The following is a 24,733-nucleotide window of genomic DNA, read 5'->3' on the forward strand; positions in this document are numbered from 1 at the left end:
TTTTTTAGCAAGGCAAATGGGGTTAAGTGGCTTGCCCAAGGCCACACAGCTAGGTAATTATTAAGTGTCTGAGACCGGATTTGAACCCAGGTACTCCTGACTCCCAAGGCCGGTGCTTTATCCACTAGGCTACCTAGCTGCCCTTAACATAACATTTTAATGGAAAACGTATTTCTCATTTGAAACAGCAGGCTTAGAAATAAACTTTTAGGAAAGCGTCTGATTCAAAACAAAGCTGGGATCTGTGTTACTGTAACCTCAAGAATTGATGATCTCATAATAATTTGTGGAAACCTGATTTACATATTTCAACAATCAGAACAATTGAATAATTATAAAAATTCAATAAAAAGAGATCAATGTTAATTAAAGATTTATTAAATTAGATTGGATCAAGAACTGTTAATATTTGAGTTTAATTTGGTTCAAATTAAATTTAATAATCATTTGGTATAAAGAAGCCACTGTGGACTATACTCTCTGGGCAGCTAGGTGGCGCAGTGGATAGAGCACCAGCTCTGGAGTCAGAAGTACCTGAGTTCAAATCCAGCCTCAGACAATAATTACCTAGCTTATGTGGCCTTGGGCAAGTCACTTAACCCCATTGTCTTGCAAAAACCTAAAAAAAAAAGTACTACTCTGGGAAAGTTAACAAAGTTCAGTTGAGAACTAGACCTTGCTTTGTGGGAGCTTACAGCAATGTGCATCCGGTAAAGAGAAAAAGAAAATATGAAAGGCATCACTACATTTACAGTACAGAATAAAATGAAATAATTGGTAGTATTAACTTAGTGGCAATTTATACTTGGTAATAAAATCACAGGTCACTAAGAGCCTTCTCTAGGGATTATGGCAATTTCATAGGAGAGAAGAGTTGTATGTAAGAGATGGTATACACATAAAACTGATAAGCTTTAAGTTGGGAGCTTGGGGGACTGGGAGGTGGTAGTTCACTAGGTAGTAACAGGGAAGTTAGAAATAGGAGAGTGTTGGTGGGGGAAGATAATTCAATTTTGAGCAAATTGAGTTTAAGATATCAATGGGACATGCAGTTTGAAATGAATAGTAAAACGGTGAAAATATGAAATCGGAAATCAGTAGATTAGGACTGAACAAGTAGATTTGAGAGAGATCAGCATAGAGATGATAGTAGAATCCATGGGAGCTGATTAGATCGTCATATGAAATAGTACAGATGGAGAATAGAAGTCCCATAGGAACAGAGCTCTTAGAGATACCCGTTGTTAACAGATGTGGCTTGGATGAAGATGGTACAGCAAAGAAGATTTAGAAGAACTAGTCAAATAGAATGAGGAGAGGATTGTGTCATAAAAGCCTAGAGAGAAGAGTAATTTATCTATAATTTGTTATCTAAATGAGTTAACTGAGTCCTTAGTGTTGTAATAACAATCTTTTTAATTCCTCTCTGATTTCCTAACTTACTTCAAATCTTCTAACCTTTCTGTTCAGGGCTCCCAGATTACTCAGATGTGGTTTGTTCAAGGTACAGTATTGTGGATTATTGCTTTCTTCAGTCCTGAATACTCTTCCTCTCAATACAGCCCAACATTACATTAAACATACTGGATGCTATGTCACACATTGAGTTCTATGTCACTCACACTGAGGTTGCAGTCAACCAAAACCTAGATTCTTGTTCAGATGAATTGCCGTCTAGGCATGCTGCCCTCATATTTTTCTTGTGAAGCTCATATTTTAGTCACAAATGTAAGAGTGAAGTTGATATTTTAGGCAAAAATGTAAGAATTTACTTTTATTCCTATTAAATTTCATTTTATTAGACTCACTTCTGTGTTTCAGATATTTTTATAAGCTGATTGTCAACTTGTATATTGCCAGTGCCTCCTACTTTTTGTGATAACTGCAAAATGTGATAAATACACTATTTATACTTTTATCCAAGTCATCGGTAAGCATGTTAGGAAAAATAAAATTACTGGGGCATTTCATTAAGTGATCTTCAAATTGAAATTATCCCCTCCTGCTCTCTGGGTTTGAGCAGTCAATCATTTTTAAACTATCAAATTATACTACCTATCCTATATTTCTCTATTCTTGGTTTAAGAATAGAATAAGATATTTTTCAAATGTTTTGCAAAAATGTAGCTAAACGTTGTCTATGGTATTTGCTTGATATCCAGTATTGTAGAAACTCTATCAAAAAAGAAAATGAGCTTAGTATGCTATGATCTATTTTGGATAAAGTCATCGATTCACCACTTCATTATCTTTAACATGACTTATTTTCCCAACCCATATGCACACTAACAGGTTGAGTCTAAAAGCATAGTTGACTATATCATGCTGTCAAAGTTTTAGGTACCCTAAAGGGTTGTGTGCCTCTCCTAATACTCTCAGCTTAATTCCCCCACTCTAGTTTATACTACCCAATACTAATTACCAAATATTAGTACTTAAGTATCATTTAACCAATTAACCAATTAACATCAATTAGCCATGACAAAGGAAAATTAACTGAGAAGTTGTAGCAAGAACAGAAATACAAATGTGTCCCCACATGCTCTCTCCTATACTATCACATTCCTTGGGGAGAATAAACTTAAAGCGGTTTATACAAAACATTTTTCCAAATCAAGATTATTTCTATATACAGTATAGTTTCTTGGCAACCTTATTTCTACTGCTATGCTAGATCAAACAGGTCTGGGCTACTCTCTTCACCAGGCTCGGTTATCCACAAACCGTGGTGTGAATTCCCATCACTGGACACAAAATACTCCCTAGGGAAAACTTAAGACCTTTTTCCTTCCCTGGTGTCCAGCAAGCTACTATGGGCCTCTGAGAGAGAGAGAGAGAGAACACTCTTTTTTCACAAAGTCCTTGACATATTAGATAAGGAATTCTATCAAAAACATAAATGAGCTTAGTCTGCTTTACTTGTTCTTGATCACATCATGCTTGTTCTTTGTAGTCACAACTTTCCTTTGTGAATTCTCAAAAATTATCTTTTTTTTTAATTTTGTCTTTGTAAGGCAATGGGGTCAAGTGGCTTGCCCAAGGCCATACAGCTAGGTAATTATTAAGTCTATGAGGCTGGATTTGAACTCAGGTCCTCCTGACTTCCAGGCCAGTATTCTATCCACTGCGCACCTAGCTGCCCCAGAAATCATCTCTTTAATAATGAATCTTTAATTTTAAATTTTTTTTATTTATTTAAGGCAATGGGGTTAAGTGACTTGCCCAAGGTCATACAGATAGGCAATTATTAAGTAGCTGAGATCAAATTTGAATTCAGGTTCTCCTGACTCCAGGGCCAGTCCTCTATCCACTGTACCACCTAGCTGCCCCCACAATCTGTAATTTTGTCTAGAATTGTTAAGTCAATGAAGATGCTACATTATTTCTTTAAAAAAAATGGCTTATTCATCTAGCCCTAGTCCTTTGGCACCATTCTTTCATTCTTATTACCAAATGGAAGAATAGTCTATTTACCTGGTCTAAAAATTTTAGAGATTATCTGGCCAGTAAGACAAATTTTAAAATGCAGTCTAGCTTTTAAACTTCTCCACAACTTAATTTCCCTCTTCCTTACTAGTCTTCTTTCACATTACTCCCCCTTATATGTTCCTCTATGTTCTTACCAAACTGGACTACTATTCATGATATCATCTTGTTGTCTCCCACCTCTTAGTATGCAAGTCATCTTCCATGTCTGGAATGGGCTCTATTATTATCTACACTTGTTAAAAATCCTTTGTTTCCATTTAGCCTTCCCAGAATTATTTTTAAGATAAAGTTTAATAGTGAAATATTTATTAACAATTTTTTAAAAATACATTGGGAAATTGTAAGCCTTGTTGATCTGGAGTAAGGATGGAGACATTTGAAAAGAACTGGAGTCTACTGTGGAAATCCACCAACCTGTTTTTAAAGGAAAAAAAAAATCTTACAGGGAATCACTACAGAGAAGAGATAGTAGTGCACTATATGAGAAACAATGTCTGGTAGGGGGGGAAAGTGCTGAATCTGTAGTGAAGAAATCCTGGCTCCACTATTTATAACCTACATGAACTTGAGCAAGTCAAACCTTTTGATACTGTTTCCTATAGGTGAGATTAGGCAATTGAGACAGTTGATCTTTTAAGATCTATTCCAGCTTTGTAATTCTATCTTGATCCCTTACATAGTCTTTCCTCAACCATGCTTTCTTTAGTATTTTGTTGGGCTATCTCTGCCTTTTATCTCCTCAAATTTGTATTCATGTTAATGACCTAGAGAGTGCAAGGTGTGTGTGCTCCTCATGTAGGTTATGTAGGTCCCTATTGGAAGCTTAAGTATGTAGCCAGATGATTTGAGAAGCATAAAAAGATATTCCTGGAATCTTGCCTACATCTCTGAGAGTGGCAGCAGTTCTTACCCTGAAGAGTACAGTAGAAGGGTCCATGAAGCTGGCTGCTCTGTTCTTTGAAAGAATGGTTACCAGAGTAGAATTATATCTATGTCTCACTAAATGTTGCTGTTTTATAGGCACAACTGGTTAAGAATAGAAAATCTCTAGCTTTCTAGATCCTATCTCTTAAGGGGAAAGAGGCATCAAGTACCCCAAGCTTATATCTATCAGCTTGATTTTTTCCTGTCAAATATCGATTACACAAATGATCATTACAAATTGTGAATAGCAAGTAAGTTATTTAAGAAAAAACAAAAAAGAGAAGCTTTACAGATTTGCTTATACTAAAAAAATAAAACTCTCCTTCTGGAAGCAAGATATCTCTTTTCAACCCAGAAAGAGGTCTTGATTTCATCCAAAGGGAATTTCCCCCATTTGTAGAAATGCAAAGTGTAAATTAGAGACATGTTGAAGAGCTAGCTTCCCCTCATGTCTTCTTTCTTCTCCTTGGTATTTTCCTAAAGATACTACTCCCAGATAAGAAGAAAGAAAAATTTTTTTCTGCTCTCTTAGACTGTCACATCTACTCCATTCCCCATGAAGCCAGGCCTTCAGTTCGCTGTCAGCATTCTTTCACCAATTAGCAGATCCTCATGCAAAATCCTCCAGGATTGGCTGGAAATTCCAGTGTCATTGCTTCTCTATCTATTGCTGATATTTCCTTGGTGATGTCTTCTTTGCAGTAGATATCTTAATGTTTGTAAATGGACTAAAATTGTATATTGAACATGGGTTGTCATAGCCACAGAATTCATCACCTAGATTAGGGATTCTTAACATTTTTTTTGTTATGGATCCTATGACAGTCTGCTGAAAGTCATGTACCCCCTTTCAGAATATTTGTTACCTACATCCACACTGGAAGAAAATGCTTAATTTCAGTTTTATAGTAGTTAAGAGTTGTAATTTTTTTTTTCCAATTCAATTTCACAGGCTCCCTGTACTCTTGTCAGGTAGTCTATTTATTGCTGGGATGGTAAAATGATGCGTTGGTAGAACTAGCCAGTTCCTAAGCTCTGCTGCCACACTTCCATGTTGCCATGAAGACATAAAGCAGAATTTTTGCTTTATGAAAGAATAAAGAAAACAGTTCTTAAAAGAATTCAGGGTTTGATACTGAGGATATTTAAAGATCTAGAAGTCCTGGATCATCTATGGAAAAATTGTGGAAGGACATAGAGTAGCACAGGATAATATGAGGGTCTGCCACCTGCAAAGAAAGAGATGACCACAATGAGATCACGGACATCAATTAATAGCTATCTTTGACAGTGCTTCACAGTTTGCACAGTATTTCACACGTCTTACTTTATCTGTTTTACAGAATTTTATTTTTTTACAGAATGGGAACCGGGCAGACATTAGTTTAGTTTCTTGCCCAGCTTCTCCCACGGCTAGTATTCGAGTTCAGGTCTTGGGGACACCGGGCTACTGCGCTATCCACTGCAGTAAACAGAAGACCTTCCAGGGATACATTTCCCAGGCTCGAAACATTAGACTCGTGACTCCTCAGAACCGGTCAGTTCTACAGCTCTAAAAAGTACCTTAAGGCTTTTTTCATTTTACATTTGAGGAAAATGAGCTTTAGAGAATTTATCAATGATTCTGAAAAATGCTGGTCCCTAAGACCTTCCGTGTCTGGCCAGACCCAGAGGTTTCTGCTCCGCCTCAGCCCCCTGATGCTCCAAGTAATAAGTAGCGGCTCGCAGTGGGCCAGAGCCGCGCAGCCGCAGTGCGAGCAGGTTGCCTCACAGACCAGACTTTCGCCAATTACGTGGACTGTCCTCCCCACCCCCATTTAAAACAGATTGCGGCTGCGCAATGCGCCTTCTCAACTTAAAAAAAAAAAAATGATCTCCGCGCTAGCTAAGCCTCACGCGGCAGACAGGACTCACGCGAGATCTGGGGAGGAGGCGGGCCCGACTTGCTCCGGAAGAGCTTTGGGAAAGGTCGGGCTTCCTTAGCAACTGAGGGAAGCGCGGCTAGCAACGCGGTGCCCTGCCCTTCTCCGGAGGGCGGCAGCTGAAGATGCCGCCGCTGCCACTGCGCGACTACAGCTGGCAACAGACCGAGTCCGCCGTGTACCTCTCTTTGCCACTCCGAGGCGTCCGGCCTCGGAACGCCGACATCTTCTGCACGGAGAATTACCTCAAGGTGGGCTCGAGCCCCGGGTGCCCGCTCCTGCGCCAGCTCGCCCTCCCTGGCCGGCCGGGCATCCTCGGTCGCACACGCGCAACGTGGGGATTCAGGTCCCTATTTTTAGATACCTTAGAAGCCCCAAACCTCCAACCTCAGAAACCAAATAGCAGTGAATTCACGACTAAAAGGCTTTCAAAGAAAAGCAGGCATAAGTAGAACCTGCCCAAAGTTCCCAGGTCCAGAGCTCCAGAGAACCCTTCCCTTCGTTTTGCAGATGCCCAGAGAGGATACGTGACCTGCTCGGGATCTCACCGGTGGCGCGTGTGGGAAAACTAGATCTGAATTCAGTTTCTTGACACGAAATCCAGGGCTCTTTGGGTCGTGCTGGGGCACACGGTGGGTAGAGGGCTAGAGAGAGTCTGGAGCCCTATTCAAACGGCCTCAGGCACTAACCGGCCACCTGACCCGGGTTAAGATACTTAATATAGGGGCGGCTGGGTGGTGCAGTGGATAGAGCACCGGCCCTGGAGTCAGGAGGAACTGGGTTCAAATTAATCATTACCTAGCTGTGTGTCCCTCTCTCCTTTGTTCTTAAACATCTATAGCCTGTGATCATTTTAGGTATCTTTTATCACAGTCCTTATCCCCCCCTTCCTTGTTAATTTTTCCTTTTAAAAATTAGTTTTAAACCACATATTTACATTAATTTATCTCTTTTTCCCCCCTTTTGGATAGGTCCACTATCCTCCATTTTTATTTGAAGCATTTCTATATGCTCCCATAGATGATATTAACAGCAAAGCCAAAATTGGGAATGATGCCATTGTTTTTACATTGTTTAAAAAAGAAATTGGATTGTGGGAGGCCCTTTCTTTGGCAAATGGTAAGTCATTGATTAAAAGAATGGACACTCATTTACTCTTTTCCATTTTATTTCCTTACTTTCTCTAGGAAATAACCACAGTACTTCCATAGAGGAGGAAAGCGTATAATCCTAGTTTCCCATTAAGTATTAAATCTTATAATACTTCACCAGATGCTTCCTTCAAATCTCAGCTAAATCCTGACCTCAAAAAGAAACTTTTATCACTTCTCTTTAATATTAGTGCATTCTGAGACTATTCTATCTCTCTCATACACACACACACATATATAGATACATGTACTAACAATTTATTGTATATAATATAGATCTTATTTGTACATAATCATGGGTTTGCTATTTCTCTCACTAGATTATGAGCTCTTTAAGAACAGGGACTGTTTTGTTTTTTTTCCTTTTCTTTGCATCAGAAGAAGAGGGAAGACTTAAAAATAGTACTTATGGAGATGGAAGTATGATAGCATAGTGAAATACCAAGAGAGTTTTATGAATTTTTTTAAAAAGCCACCTTCTTGAACAGAGGGAAGAAATAATCACTGTACTCAAAACTGGCCCATTGGGAAAGTAGCCAGGATTCAGGACTGGAATCAGTACAGGGAAGAGCAATAGTGTTTTGAAGGTGTAAAGTGTTTAAAGATCTTCCTAGTTCAGCACAATGCAAAGAAAAACCTAATTTTGGGGCAGCTGGAGTCAGGAGGACTTGAGTTCAAATCTGGTCTCAGACTCTTAATAATTACCTAGCTGTGTGACCTTGGGCAAGTCACTTAACCCCATTGCCTTAAATTTAAGAAAACAAACAAACAAAAAAAACCTAATTTTCCTTGGAATCAGCATTAGGTTCTTAGTCATGATACTAGATTAGATCCATTGCCTTTAGAATACAGTACAAATTCTTTTTTTTCATAAAGTCTTTCTCAATGTGGTACTGTTTTTCTAAACCAACAGCTCATCTTTTCTTACACTACAGTAGTATTCCCAACTCAATCACATCCTATCTGAGAGATTGTCTATGAAAGGTTTTTTCCCCAAAATTTTTTTCATTCCTTCTAGTTTCACTATATTTTGTATACATCTTGAATTTCTTTATCTATGAGCATATATCTGCACTTCCTCCCCACCCCCATAGAATAGAATACTAAGTGCCTTGTCTGCAATTTTTGGTGCAGAGATAGCTTCCTAGGGCAGTAAGAGGTAAGTGACTTCCACTAATGTCATGTAACCAGTATGTCCAAAGTAAGAATTGCCACAAAGGATTATCTGCATGATATTATGTGGTTTTTCAAATTTTTTAATTCTAAGAAGTCAACTTATAAAATGTTTACCTTTTAAATTTTGTTATTTACAGACTTAATCCAAAGTCATTTAAAAGGTGATAATGATCTTTCAGATCAGAAGAATAATTTTCCAACTGTCTTCTCCATTGTCCAAATTTTCATGCTATTAGGATTATTTCTTTCTCTAGAGGCTAAAAAAAAAAATCGGTATCATTTATGAAGAACCTACATGGACAGTGGTTTTTGTCACAACTTGAATTTTCTAAGATGTTTGTATCATCGATTAAGATATCTTTCCTAAAAAGACTCTCTTGAGAAAGACTTCTAAATATATCTTTTCACCTATAATGGAACTGACCTGAATTAAGGGAAAGACCTCATGGCCCTTTGTTGAATGAGTGATTAACAGATTGAGGTTTAGAAATTCTGTCCTAATTTTTAAAGTCTTGAGAAAACCACTTGTCTTTCTTTGGGGCTATCTTTACCTATAGGCAGTCTTTCATCATTTTGGCTTTTTTGGGGGGACCCCCTTGCCTCAAAATATATTATTAGTCTATCAAAATGAAATACTATCCTCCTTGCTTCAGTTCTTCAGACTAATAAAACATGTTCTTTTGAAATGAAAGTGTTAATGGGGGGTAAATGGAGGGGAGGGAATGGTTAAACAAATTAAATTACTTGTTTATTAGCAAGAATTTATCAGCTCTCTTTGATCCTTGTGGAAACAGCCAGGAGAAGAAAACTGCAGCAAGCAGGAGATAGTCAAGAAATCTCTTGTTTAATGCAGTGAGTAGAGGGAATTGTTACCAAGGGAGTAGTGTTTACTAAAATGAGAGCAAGAGTAAGGGTTGTATGGGTAAAAGCAGAAGAGGTCTATTTCTATAATAGCTGCTTCTGAGAGGGCAGAATTAGTATGGATATGTGCAGAGGGAACAGCTATTCTCTTCCACTACTCAGGATCACCATTTCCAAGCACTACTCATTAAGAACATGGCTATTCAAGTCACTTTCAGAGAAGGGACTGTACAAATGATTAGTTTTGAGGGAACCAAATAAGTATAACCTACCTCAGCAGCAGATTTAAAGCTTAGAAAATTGGGAGTCAAGGATCCAGCCAGAAAATTCCTATACCAGTGGTGCTCTTGATATGTCTTTATTCTTGTATGTAAGTTGATATTAATTCTTAGATGTTTTAGTTTGTGTTTTAGAGTCTAAGGGGTTGTTTGTGTTTGGGGAAAGTTCTAGAGTATAAATTGATATATCTTCTGTCTATAAGATCAAAACTGGGCATGATTTTACCTTCTTAAATCATTAGAAGAAACCCCAATGCAAATTACATCAAATTACAGAATACCTCCTAATAAGAGAGATGAATAGAATACAATTATAATAGTGTTTTTCTGATGTTTGCTTCCAAAACAAGATATGTTAGGCTGAGGAAGGTCACAATAGGATTCTGTATTGAACTACAGTGGTAGTCCAAATAGCTTAATAATTAAGATCAGGGTACTAAACGAATTGGGCAGCCAGGTGGCAAAGTACTGGGCCTAGAGTTAGGAAGACTCATTTTCCTGAGTTCAAATATGACCTCAGACACTAGCTGTATGACCTAGACAATCCTCATCTGTAAAATGAACTGAAGAAGGAAGTGGCAAACCATTCCAGTATCTTTGCCAAGAAAATCCCAAATGGAGTCGCAGAGTCAAACATGACTGAAAACAACTGAACAACACTTAAAGGATTGAGAGTTTTGGTTGTAGGGAGAGAAAATAAAAGGGGTGGCTAGGTGGCACAGTGGATAGAGCAATGGCCCTGGAGTCAGGAATACCTGAATTCAAATCCAATCTCAGACACTTAATAATTACCTAGCTGTGTGGCCTTGGGCAGACCACTTAACCCCATTGCCTTGCAAAAAAAAAAAAAAAGAATCATTTTTTTTTAAATATGGGCCATTACCAAGAGAGGACAGACTTTGATTTGGTGCCAGTATGGGAAATATGAGGGCACTGCTGAAGAATCTTGGAGAAATATACCAGCAATAATAATAGTTATAAACATTTATATATCATGTCAAAATTTAAAAATTTTTTCTTATAAAAATCAGTGATAAGTAGGATATTAGCATCCCTGTTTTAAAGTTAGGAAGTCAAGTCTCCTTAGAGGTGAAATAACTTCTATCCAGAATCACAACTAAGACTCAAACCTAGATATTTTCCAGTGCTCTTTTTACTCCTGAATGCTGTTGAGGAAGAAAGGAAGAGATCCAGAAAGAAAAGGAAGAGTATTCCTTAAATATACATACTTTTGCCTCAAAAATTTGGTTAGCGTTGGTCCTGTGCTGCTTTCACACACTTATCAATATTTTGGTAGGATTATTAATATTACTAAGAGAATCACAAAATTTAGTGAAGAGTAGATTTATTACAAGAGAAATGAATATGCAGGTGGAACCCACAATCCAAATAGAATTTCTATTTTTACAATAGCAAGACAAAGGAAGGAGATAGCAAAAATCTCCACCTAAAGGGGAGGGGGAAAGGTTGGGAAAAGGACAAAGCTCCCAAAAGGCAATGGCAAAAGTGGAATTCTTTTCCCTTTGTAACTGCTAAACTATAAGGATAGGATTGTCTGATTTTCTACAGGATCTCAGCTACATAAACAGTTCCCAGTTTATTACAAACTAAGTGCCTTTAAAGTACTACAAGATCTCCGTTTATTAAACCAAATACAAATGCTTAAATATCCTTCCCAGTCTCTGGTCCACTCCCACTCCTGTGGCACTCTTCAATCAACCAGTAAAATAGTGCTCTGGTACTCGAGGACACCAGGTGATGAAAGTTTATAGTACTCCCACACACAATAGTCCCTTACAATCCTTGACTCATTCAGGGCTTCCCAGTCTGTTGTTTATGGAAAATATGGCAACTCAAAGAAACAAATTCAGAGGACCCCTTAATAGATCTTTGGGGAAACATCTATTTTTTTATTTTTCTCTAATTATACCTTAATGAGTAGTATGCCCAAATAGCTCAACACCTCCTGTAAATTACTCCAAAATATGAATATATATATATATATATATATATATACACAGACATGTTTATATGTATACATACATACATTTTCAAATGAGATAACATTTGTAAAACCCTACATAAATTTTAACTGCTATTGTTACTGTTGCTGCCCTAGAGAGTTAATTGAAGTAGAAAGAAATTAAGGGTTTTGGCTGTGTTAGAAACAGGATTTAAACCAGGTCATCCTGACTCCAAAGCTGACCCTCTGTCCTTTATACCAGACTTCTACTCTTTGGAGGATAAAAGTTTTCTTAGTCTTAGTCAAGTAGAATTTATTACTTATTGAATACTTTTTCTCTGCTGGGTACTTTTCAAAGAACTGGGGAATACAAAGAAAAGCAAAAGACAATCCTTTCTCTCAGGAAACTCATAGTTTAATGGATCAGAAAGATATCCAAAAAACTATGCACAAACTTGTTATATAAAGAATAAATTAGAGGTAATATCAAGGAGGCAGAGTTATTGCAGGTTACAGAACGTTTTAGCTGTGACTTGAAATCAAGAAAACTAGGAGGAGGAGAAGAGGTAAAAAAGAATCTTAGTTCTCAAAATTTGAATGCCAAGTCATCATCATATCCTGCTCTTCCTTACTGGATTGTTGCTTCCACATGAGTCTTCCATACTAATCTCTCTTTCTTCTGTATGTAAATCTAGGTCTTGTTACATCAAAAACTGGAACCAAGAAGAATATGACATTTAAAAAACTCCTGAGAATGAGGAAACTACACATATGTGTATAATGTATATACACACACATTTGTGTGCATGTAAACATAGGCACAGTGGCACTCCACTTACTTTAGTGTCAGGTGCCACCAAGGGTGAATCTGGAGGCACCATAATCATACCTCAATATAACCAAACATTTTTGGAGAGCTATATCTCTTAAGTCAATAACTGAGGTTTTGTAATTTTCTCTAAAACATTTTTGTATATATTATAATATTTCCCCCAAACTTATTCTTGTTATTTACATGGTCAGTGGGATTTCCAAAGTAACATTCCAAAGGAAATTTTCAGAAAACCTCCTAATAAGACAAATGAATAGAATAAATTATAATTGTATTTTTCTGATGTTTGCTTCCAAAAGTTATACTATTGATCTTAAGGAAAAAGTTAGATCTTTCTTTGTTGATCCCTTTGGGTTCCAGATTGCTATTTACTTATTTTCCCTCCTATCTTGGACCATTCCTACACGTTTCCAATATTCATTATTATTTTAAGGAGGGGGTTCAGCACAAATTTTCTCAACCTTTTCCAGAAGCAACAGTGATTTTAATGTTTGTCCTTTGTTTCGAAGAAGACCACGATAGATGTCATGACAAGCACATGTCATGACCACAAGATGTCATGACATGAACTGAGTTTGTGAGTGAGGGAGATATTGTGCTAAATCACCTGCCTCACTTTCTTGTCCAGAGCCATCTGAGTCCAATGGCCGGACATGACTGGAGATGGCCCTGGCAATCAGGATTAAGTGACCTGCCAATTGAGAGTCAAGTGTCCAAGGGCAGATTTGAACTCCAGTCCTCCTGATTCCAAGGCTAGTACTCTATCCACTGTGCCACCTAGCTGCCCCACATTGATTTTAGACTTCTCTAGAATGCTCTGTCATGCTCCCTTCCCACCTACCCCCAATCCCTTTTCACTTTCCTTTTTTGTGTTGTCTTCCCTTATTTGATTATAAACACTTTGAAGGCTAGGACTTTGTTTTTAATTGTATTTGTACCTGGCACATAATGTATATTTAATAAATGTTTATTATTTATATAAATGTATGAGTATATATGTACATGCAAAATATGTTTATGTATAATTACAAAATAATAAATAAAATACATTTGTATTATTGAATACTATTTTTCACAATAAAAGTAAAATTCATGTTTTTATTTTAATTAAATTTCTAAACTTTCAGTTGATAAAGAGATGATGCAAAGAATAAGAGAAGAATCTGTTTTACAAGCACAAGCTAAAGCAAAAGAACTGACTGAAGCAAAAGCTGTTACAAAACGAGAAGATGAAAGATATGCTTTGAGGATAATGATGGAGGTAAGTTAAAGATGAATGAAGGAATCCCTAATAAAAAGCAACTGCAAGACACTGGGACTACAGATATAAAAATGAGATCCTTCTTCCCAACAATGAACTTAACACTTTACTAAATAACACATATATACAATATACAAATAAATTAGTACAATGTAATTTGAGGAAGGAAATAGTACTAAAAATGTGACAAATAATCAGGGAAAGCTTCACAGAGGAAGTGGTACCTGAATTTTGCCTTAAAGATAAAAATTGGGTGGAAATGAAGATTATAATAGAGGATGGCAAGAGATAGACTTTTGAACCAAAGAATAGCAGACCAGTTTGACTGGAATGTAAAGTAAATGTAGAAAAATAGATTTGAGGCAGATAGAGAATCTCAAATGCTGTCCTGAGGAGTTTGTATTTTATACTATGAATAGTATAAAATCTGGAGCCACCAAAAGTTTTTGAGCATGAACAACTTAGTCTGACCTGTGCTTTAGGAATACTATTTTGATAGCTATGTGGACAAGGGATTGAAGAAAGGGGAGATACTGAAAGTAGGAAAGCCATTTTGATACACTGTTAAAATACTCTGAGAGGGAAGTGATACAAGACTTGAATTTATGTGAGAGAAGGGAATGGTTTTAAGAAATGTATAGTTAGGATCTATAGGACTTGTTAAGTGATTAGGTGTAAAGTTTAATGAAGTAAAGTTTAATAAAGTTATTTAAGAATAACTGCAGTTAGGAACCTAGGTGACTTGGGAGGAAGGTGATATTTGGAAGAAGAGTAGATTGAGAGTGGAAGATGATGAATTCTATTTTTTGAATATTGTCAACCTGAAATAAAACTGCCAAACCGTTCAAACTACAGTCTTTCAGCTGAGGCAAGGGACTTGCAATTTGGGCCCACCATATAGCACCTAGGGGCAGGAGTGCCCAAGAAGGGCAGAGCAAGACAGGGCTAATTGTAATAGGGAGGGAGTCTCCTGGAAGGCAGAGCTTGAAGAAGCTACTATGTAAGTTGTTTTGCATTACACTTGAAAGTCCACAGAGAAGGTTATGGGAAGCTCTGGATTTTATTGTCCTCAGACCATTTCCAGCTCTGGGACCAGGCAAGGTAAGTTTCATTCAACATTAGTCACTGACCAAGGGAAGCATTGAAGTGACCATCTTATTGACAGCAGTTGTTTGGGGGGGGGTCTCCTTCAAAAGCAGACCCTACATGGAACAATGGACCATGGTGAAAAAGTGAAAGGAAAAGACAGCTCACTCCCATGGCTATTTTATCCTTCCATTATATTTTAGAATTCAGATATCTCATGTAGCTGTCTGGTTTCTGAGAACATCTCCCACTGCAGTCATCTAGTGTTCTGGAAAACTCCTCTTCTAGGCATTCTGGATTAGGCAGGTTCTTAGAGCATGAAAATATTTAAATGATTTGGCAGCACTTTCATTATCTATGTGACAATAACAGCATAATTTCTCAGAGTGGTAAATCTACCACCAAATTTTCTTAGAGGCTTTTAAATTTTTTTATGTATTTAAGGCAATGGGGTTAAATGTGCCTTGCCCAAGATCACACAGGCAATTATTGAGTGTCTGAGGTTGGATTCAAACTCGGGTCTCCTTACTCCAGGGCTGGAGCTCTATCCACTGCACTACCTAGCTGCCCCCCAAAATTTTCAAAAGGAACAGAAGTTTTTGCATACAAACACATGTAATTTATATGTATGTATATGTGTGTACCCACATGTTTGCCTATGTATATGTGTGTCTATATATATGAATGTATGTGTGTGCATATATATGAAAAATTGAGCCTCAGCCTTTAACACAGTACATTAAATGTGCTTGATTTTAAGTTATTGCAGGGCCCTCAATGAAAAATGCATTGATCCATGCTGTCAGCAACAACAAGGTCACACAGCATTACTGACCTAATTGAAATGTCTTGATGGCCTTTAAATCATTTCCACCAGTGTATAGAGCAGTGATGACAGTTAGTGTCAGTAACCATCTTCATTTAATTAAATTTACAATAGGCTTTTAGCAGCATTTTTTTACATTTTCATTCACAGTTAATTGTAAGAGTAATCATCAGAGATTTTTAAAACAGTTATGCATACTATTAGGGCTGCTTCTACATATTTCAATATTGGGGTAGACTTGGAAACATTTAATTACTTTTCAGAGAGGATGGAAAAACATAAAGACAGAAGTTATCACGTTGAGGTTGAATCTGACAAAAGTCATATGATATAAAAATGCAGTTTGCCTAAAAATATTGTAATAATGACATAGTTAAGACTGCACTTAAAAAGTTGATACACAAAAGCTAGAAATAGTCCAAAGGTTGATAGAGTGGTCCAATCTACTTTTCCTTCTCATAACAAAATCTCTATAACTAGAACAAGTCCTTTGTATTATTGTTGTTTATAATACTTTAGCAATTCCAGCTGTTTTGAATCTAAGATTCTATACTCTGAACAACCAATTGTTTTGTTTTTGTGCTTGGTTTTGTCATCTGTCTATTGTTAAATATTCATTATAAGATAAAGTTTTAAAAATTTTTTCAAAGTCTTATAATGTAAAAGTTGGTGGGCGGGGGCAGCTAGATGGCACAGTAGATATAGCACTGACCCTGGAGTCAGGAGGACCTGAGTTCTAGTTGGGTTTCAGACACTTAATAATTATTTAGCCATATGACTTTTGGCAAGTCACTTAACCCCATTGCTTTGCAAAAAATAAAAAAAAAAATTAAAAAAAAGTTTGTGGGACCTGACTATCCATGTAATAATTAGCCTGTAATTAGATCCATCTTCAGTTTTGTTCTAAAAAATAATCAAACACTTAACCCTAAAGGAAAATGATTTATGGAATATCCTATGCTACTTCAAGGAGAATTCTAATTTTTTTTACTTAGGTTTATTATTTAATGTCAAATTAAAATTTATATATAGGGCACAAGCCTATACACCAGCAAAATTGCACAAGGATTTAAAGAGGATTTGACAACAGTGATCTATGTAGGTGTAATATCCAGTTCCTTTAAGCATTTTTAGTAACTGAACTTTATTTTGCTAAAGACATTTGATACTTGAGAGAAAGTATAGACTGGGAAAGATGAGAAGTGAACCTAGCTGAGAGCCTTAGGTGATACTTACAATTAGAAGACTATACATCTAGCAAAGTCCAAACAATCCAGTAAATGAGACTGAGAAAAGCACATTTAATGAGAAAACTAGAAGAGAGCAGTGTCATGAAAACCAAGGAGACAGAGTATCCAGGAGGAAGGGATGGTTGATGGTGTCAAAAGCTTCAGAGAGGTCAAGTAGAGGAAGGGGGAAAAAAAGTTCATTAGATTTATAGCTAAGTGTTCTAGTTAACTTTTGAGCGAGCAGATTCAATGGAATTGTAGGACATTCAGCCAGATTCCAAGAAATTGAGTAATAGGCAGTTTAACAACTGGCTTTCTAGGGGGGAAATGTATACATGATATATTTTTAGTTGAATGTGTTCTGGGTAGACATAGTTTGTATAATCTCATTTACAAAAAAGTGGATCTCTAACTATGATGGACAGAGCATCTCTCAACAGTTCAGAGATCAAGGACAATTTTGAGAGAACTGCTACGGACAGTGCTCTCCATATCCAAAGGAAAAAAAAACTATGGAGTTTCAATACAGAGCAAAGCATACTATGTTCACTTTTTAAAAACTTATGTTTTTCCTTTCTTCTCATAGTTTTTTTTCTTTCCAATTAGCTCCAATTCCTCTTTCACAACATGACTAACATGGAAATATGTTAAACACAATTGTACATGTATAACTTTTAGCAAATTGTTTACTACTTTGGGGAGTGGAGAGGAAAGGGAGGGTGGTGGAATTCATACATTTATAAATGGATGAATGTTAAAAACTCCCTATTCATATAATTGGAAAAATAAGATAAAATAAAATTTCAATTGAAAATTTTCAAATTTGAAATTTTCAAATTGATAAAACAATCTGTCTATAGAGAACCCCTTTTCAAGTCAGGCTCAGTTCTGTACAACCTCCATGATGATGGCAAACACATTTGAGGAGCATTCATCTCCTTAGTGTATGCCTTGCTTGATATTAATACTCAGAAGTTCATCAATCTAAGTTATCTATTATTAAATTTTTCAGAAGTTATAAATGAGTTTAATACTTTAGAGATAGTTTTTAGAAAAATGTTATGTATCACTATACTGAATTAAAGTTTTTAAAACCATCAATAAAGTGGTCACAGTGGAATTGAATATTCTTTACATCTTTTAAAAAGATTGCTAATTAGGAATAATCAATAATTAGGAATTGGTTTACCTGAGGAAAAGAGAGGGATAGGATACAGAGCCACGATGCAGGGAGTTAACCTGTACTGGAGCTGCAGGGGTGAAGGAAACAGATCTTGGGACAATGCCATCTGTACCATAGTTATTCTTTTTTTTAATTTTTTTAAATCTTTTAAATTTTTTATAGGTTTTTTGCAAGGCAAATGGGGTTAAGTGGCTTGCCCAAGGCCACACAGCTAGGTAATTATTAAGTGTCTGAGGCTATATTTGAACTCAGGTACTCCTGACTCCAGGGCCGGTGCTCTTTCTGCTGTGCCACCTAGCCGCCCCCACCATAGTTATTCTAATTTGCAGTGTATCATCTGCAAAAGCTTGCTTTTTCCTTTTCAACATATTTGTAGATAATCATATATATATATATATATATATATATATATATATATGAAAGTAGACATAGAGCTTGTAGTTAATATTCTCTTTCAATAATAACTTTTTCCTCAATAATTTATATGCTCATTTTTTCAGATACCTTGAAAAATTGATGCATCATCACCATTATTGATGCATTATCACCTCCTACATAGATCTAATCTGTGTATACTTGGTATTCAGTTTCTGGTATTCACTTTTATTTTCTTTCTCATTGAAGACTGAATTCAAACATGATAGTTTCACAGTTAATAATGAAGAAAATAATTTCTTATAGTCATTTTTACAGATTTTTTATGTGTTTACTCTGCTTTTTACTTTATTGATTTTATCCTTAAATATTCTCAGGATAATTGTTTTGAGTCTTTCACTAAGTTTTTTGGTAAATTTGTCTCTCCACTTGTTACTATTTTGAGATGCTGTTGCTTAATATCTATAATCTCCCTTGTAAAATTTTTTTTTTAGGATTTCTTTTTGCAAGGCAAATGGGGTTAAGTGGCTTGCCCAAGGCCACACAGCTAGGTAATTATTAGGTGACTGAGACTGGATTTGAACCCAGGTACTCCTGACTCCAGGGCCAGTGCTTTATCTACTGCGCCACCTAGCCACCCCCTCCCTTGTAAAATTTTACCAAGGAGTTGTATTTTACATTAGCATTTGCCTTGGCTGCCTTATCTCTCCCTTTTAAGTGTTACATCATGAAAACTGAAATGGATTATGTTCTGACAAGATAAAAATGTACTGAAATGGGAGTCATTTTTGATTTAGCAGTCTATGACTTTTTACACCAAAGAACAGAATCAATAGCAAATAAACAATAAAAATGAGAAAACATGGCATATACATACATACACACACACACACACACACATATATATATATAGCAATATCAACAATTTTTAACCTCTTGTTTTCCTTGTTATGAGAATTTATTTTGGTTAAACTTACTCATAAATTATACCTTTTGTAATGTCTGTTATCTATTTCTCCACTTTTTTGGCATCAGTAGTTTCTTTAGATCATATTGATGTGATCTTATATGTATATCTTGTCTTCTCATTTTTATTGTTTCCTCTAATTTGCTATTTATTTTGTCTTTTCCTCTAATAAATCAATGGTAGAATTGTTCACTGAGAGTAGATTTGGAAATGACCATTATATCAGCCATCTTTTATTTCTTGTCAGAATGTAAATCCATTTCATTTTTTGTGTGTGGTTTTCTTTTTAGTGGCTTGCATTATTGTCTCCTGATTCTTCTTGAAAAAAGCTATCAATGGTAGATAGACTTGAATTTTTATATGGTTTACTGGTCTTTTATCTCTCTCATTATTTCTTCTGAACCATGTTTTCCAACATATTTTATGCTATTACCCTATGCTCACTTATTCATTGGAGAGACTGATTATCTCAGAATATGTTGAATTTATTTGGAGGGTCTAATTAAATTCTTTTGTACTTTTTAGTGTTTTTATTATTTTTTTAAATTATTTGTTTTCCAATTATATGTAAAGATTATTTTCAACATTCATTTTTGTGAAGTTTTCCCTCGCCTTCCTTCCTTAGGATAGTAAGTAATCTATTATGTATGTATAATCATGTTGCACATATTTTCATATTAGTCACACTGAAAGAATAATCAGGAAAGAAACCCTTAAAAACCATGAGAAGGAAAAAAGTAAAAAACAAATTTAAGAAGGTGAAAATAGTATGTTTTGATGTTTTGATCAGATTCCACAATTTTTTCCCCCTGGATGTGAATGGCATTTTTCTATCTCAGATCTTTTAGAATTGTCTTTGATTGTGTGGCTGAGAAGAGCTAAATCCATCATGGTTAATCATCACACAATTTGCTTTTAAGATATATAATGTTCTTCTGGTTCTGCTTAATTCCTGCAGGATCAGCACATATAAGTCCAGGTTTTTCTGAAATCTGTTTTCTCATTATTATAGAGCAGTAGTAATATTCCATTATATTCATATACCACAATAGCGCAGCCATTCCCCAATTGAAGGGCATCCCCTCAATTTCTATTTCTTTGTCACTACAAAAAGAGCTGCTATGAATATTCTTTTAAATATGGATCTTTTTCCTTTTTTTCAGTGATCTCTTTGGGATATAGGCCAGTAGTGCTTTTGCTTTGTCTGATCAGGATTGCTTCTCCTGCTTTTTTTATTTCAGTCAAAACTTAATATATTTTGCTAAAGCCTTTTACCTTTACTCTGTGTGTATCTCTGTGTTTCAAATGTACTTCTTGTAAACAACATATTGTAGAGTTCTGTTTTTTTTATCCACTCTTCTGTCTGCTTCCATTTTATGGAAAGTTTAGCACCTTCACATTCATTCATAGTTATGATTACTAACTCTGTATTTCACCTCCATCCTATTTTTCCCTATTTATATTTTTTCTTTCCATTCACCTTATCTCTTCTCACCAATATTTTGCTTTTGACCAACAACTCCCTCAATCTGCCTTCCCTTCTATCACTCCTCCCAATTTTCTTTCCTCTTTCCCCTTCTATATCTGCCCTCCTTTCTGCCTTTCCCCTTTTACTTCCCTGTAGGGCAGGCATGGGGAAACTTTCTTCTTCCAAGAACCATTTGAATATAACATCATTTGAAGGTGATAATTAGTCAAATATTTGATTAATTCCACCCCTAAAAAGGTACTAGATTTATTGAATTTTGAGTCCTGCTTGCAGTTGCCTTGGTAACACCAGACCAATATAGTCTACTCAGACTGGAGGTTCCCCTCTCCTGCTGTAGGATAAGATAAATATCTTTATTTTTAATTTTTAAATTTTTACTCCAGTTACATACAAAAGCAAGTTTCAATATTTACTTCCAAAACCTTGAGTTTCAAATTCTCTCTCTCCCGCTCTACTCCCCCCATTGAGAAATCAGGTTACTTGGTGTAGGTTAAACCATGTATAGCCATGAAACACATTACTATAATAGTCATATTATAAAAGTAGACATAATTCCCCCCACAAAGGAAGTGAAGCCTCAAGAAAAGTAAAGTGAGAAAAAAGTGTGTTTCAATCTATATTCATCAGCTCTTTCTTTACCATAAGTCATCAGAGAAATCACTTCAATATTTTTCCCATAGTTGCTGTATTTTCTTCCATTCTATAACCCTCCCCCCCACAGACCTCCATTTATTCTATTTTCTTTCTCTTTTGCCCTGTCCCTTCTCAAAAGTGACTTGTATTTGGCTATCCTCTCCCATGATCTTCCCTCTCTCCTGTTACCTGCACTTCCCATTTGCTCCAGAAGTCCTGTCCCCTTTCTTCCATCCCTTTCCTCTCCTATTTTCCTCTAGGGTAAGATAGATTGAATGTGTATTTTATTCCCTTTCTGACCTACTTCCAGTGAGAGTAAATGCTCACTCACTCCCCCTCATCTTCCCCCCCTTCCACTCCATTGCAAGTTTGAAATTCCCCTATTTCATTGAATGTCCCTCTTTTCTTCTGAAAGAATAAGTTCAGTTTTTCTGAGTAGCTGATTCTCAATTATAATCCAAGATCATTTGCCTTTAGGAATATCGTATTCCAAGCCTTACAAGCCCTTAATGTAGAAGCTACTAAATCTTGTGTTGTCTTTACAGTAGCTCCAAAGAATTGTTTGTTTCTGGTTCTTATAATATTTTCTCTTTTGACTTGGGAGTTTTGGAATTTGGCTATGATATTCATGGCAGTTTTCATTTTGTGATTTCTTTCAGGAAGTGATCAATTTCTATTTTACCTTCTGCTTCTAGGATATCAGGATAATTTTCCTGGAGGATTTTTTGAAAAAATGAAGTCTAGGATTTTTTTTTGACTTTCAGGTAGCCCAATAATTTTTAAATTGTTTCTTCTACATCTGTTTTCTAGGTCATTTTGTTTTTCCAATGTGATATTTCACATTTTCTTCTAGCTTTTCATTTTTTAGTTTTGTTTTATTGTTTCTTGATTACTCATAAAGTCATAAGCTTCTCTTAGATCCATTCTATGTTTTATGAAATATAGAGAACTTTTGAATTTCCTTTTTCCATCTGGCCAATTCTGCTTTTTTTAAAGACTTTCTTCTCCTCATTGGCTTTTTGCACTGCTTTTTCCATTTGACTCAAACTGGTTTTTAAAATGTTATTGTCTTCAGTAATTTTTTGTAATTCCTTCACCAAACTCCTGACTTAGTTTTCATAATTTTCCCACATTGCTCTCATTTCTCTTCCAAATTTTTCCTCAATCTCACTTATTTGACGTTTAAAATCTTTTTTTGATCTTTTCCATAATCTGAGATCAATTTATATTTTTCTTGGAGGCTTTGGACACAGAAGCTTTGACCCTGTTATCTTCTGAATGTGCATTTTGATCTTCCATAGGACCAAAGCAATTGTCTATGATTTGATATTTTTTCTTCTCTTTCCTCAGCTTATTACTTGATTTTAGCTCTATGTTAAGGTGGGCTCTGCTCCCAGGATGGAGGACACACTCCCAAGCTTTTGAGGGCTTTTGCAGCTGTTTTCAGGGATACCCCCAGAGACCTCCAAGGTCTTATGAGAGGCTCCGATGGCTCTCCTGGCCTGTACTCTGGTCTGTGGATGACCACAAGCCCTCCCCTCAGCCCTGGAGCCATGAGGAGGGTCCCTTCTTTGTTGTGGCAGGAAAGCTCCTTTTCCTGAGACTGTGACCCCAGATTGCAAGCTGGATTTCCCTGCTTCAGGGAGAGGTAGAGAGGTACAGTCTTCCTCAACCCTAAACAAAGGGCTTGGGTGATCTGAGCTCTCTGGATGCAGCTGCAGGTGGCTCCCCAGGCTTGCTTTTGGTCCCTGGGGACAAGATCTGTGATGAGGCCTGTGCTTGCCTGGGCTCCACTCTCACCCTGACATGATGAAGTTTTCCTGCTGACCTTCCCAATTGTCCTTGACAATCCCTGGACTGAGAAGTCTGGAAGTCACCACCACTTCCACAGACCCAGGCGCCCTCTAGGGACTCAGATCCTAAGGGGCTGCCCTTGAATGACTGGAGCTGGTTCAATCTGGTGTGGCCCTTTCTAATCAGGGTGTAACAACTTTTCTCATGGATCTTCCAAGTGGACTTGGGATGGAAAATTGTTTCACTGTCTTTTAGTGAGTTCTGCCTCTCTAGAATTTGGCTGGTGTCATTATTTAAAGGTATTCGGAGTGGTCTGGAGGAGCGCTTGTTGGAATTCCTGCCTTTACTCTGCTATCTTGGCAGAGTAAATTTCTAAACCCATTAGGGAGTCCATGTTATTCCTTCTTTAAGCCAAATCTGTTGAGCATAAGATTCACTCAATGCTCACACCCTCTTTTATTTTGTTCTACTATAATAGGTCCTTTTTACTTCTTCATGTGATGTGATTTGCCTTCTTTGCCTCCCCTTTCTCCCAGTATAATCCTTTTTTTAAATATCTTGTTTTTTTAATGTGCTCCTTTCAACTGTACTGATAGAAATACAGTTCTCAAGAGTTACAAGTATTATCTTCCTATGTAGTGATGTAGAAACAGTTTAGTCTTATTGACTAACTTTTTTTTTCCTTTTCACTTACCTTTTTATGCATCACTTGAGTCCTATATTTGAAGAACAAATTTTCTGTTCTGTTCTGGTCTTTTTATCAGGGAAATTTGAAAGTCCTCTATTTCATTGAAAAGCCACCCTCTTAAAGAATAGGCTGAATTTTGCAGGATAGTTGATTCTTGGTTATTATCCAAGCTCCTTTGCCCTCCAAAAATATCATTTTCCAGGCCCTCTTTAATACTGAAGTTGCTTAGGCCTGTATAATCCTTGCTGTGAATCCTTGTTATTTGAACTTCTTTTTTAGCTGCTTATAGCTGATAATTTTGGCTGCTTATAGCTGATAATTTTCAAATTTTGGCACAATATTCTTTGGTGTTTTTATTTTGGGATCCCTTTCAGGAGGTGAATCAGTGATTTCTTTCAAGAACTATTTTTTCCTCTTGTTCTAGGATATTAGAGCACTTTTCCTTGATCATTTCCTGAAAGATATTGTTCAGGCACTTTTTTTGATCATGACTTTCAGGAAAGCAATAATTTGTAAATTATCTCTCCTGGATCTATTTTTCAGTCAGTAATTTTTCCAAAGCGATACTTTGTTTTCTTTTATTTTTCTAGTCTTTTTATTTTGTTT

General features: G+C 36.4%; 1 protein-coding gene across 4 annotated transcripts in view; it reads left to right on the top strand.

Annotated features, from left to right (window-relative positions):
- The first annotated feature begins 6,363 nt into the window (after positions 1-6,363).
- DNAAF4 (dynein axonemal assembly factor 4) overlaps positions 6,364-24,733 on the top strand; it is a 71,908-nt gene continuing 53,538 nt past the window's right edge. For 3 of the 4 annotated variants that reach the window (XM_074234626.1, XM_074234628.1, XM_074234627.1), the window contains exons 1-3: positions 6,365-6,586; positions 7,307-7,454; positions 13,724-13,857. In XM_074234626.1, coding sequence (XP_074090727.1) covers positions 6,461-6,586; positions 7,307-7,454; positions 13,724-13,857 — 408 coding nt within the window. In that variant the 5' untranslated portion in view covers positions 6,365-6,460. Of the gene's footprint in view, positions 6,587-7,306; positions 7,455-13,723; positions 13,858-24,733 lie in introns of all 4 variants that reach the window. The other variant, XM_074234629.1, reaches the window with a different exon arrangement.

This window comes from Macrotis lagotis, chromosome 4 (genome assembly GCF_037893015.1).
Source record: "Macrotis lagotis isolate mMagLag1 chromosome 4, bilby.v1.9.chrom.fasta, whole genome shotgun sequence".
NCBI classification, from domain to species: Eukaryota; Metazoa; Chordata; class Mammalia; order Peramelemorphia; family Peramelidae; genus Macrotis; species Macrotis lagotis.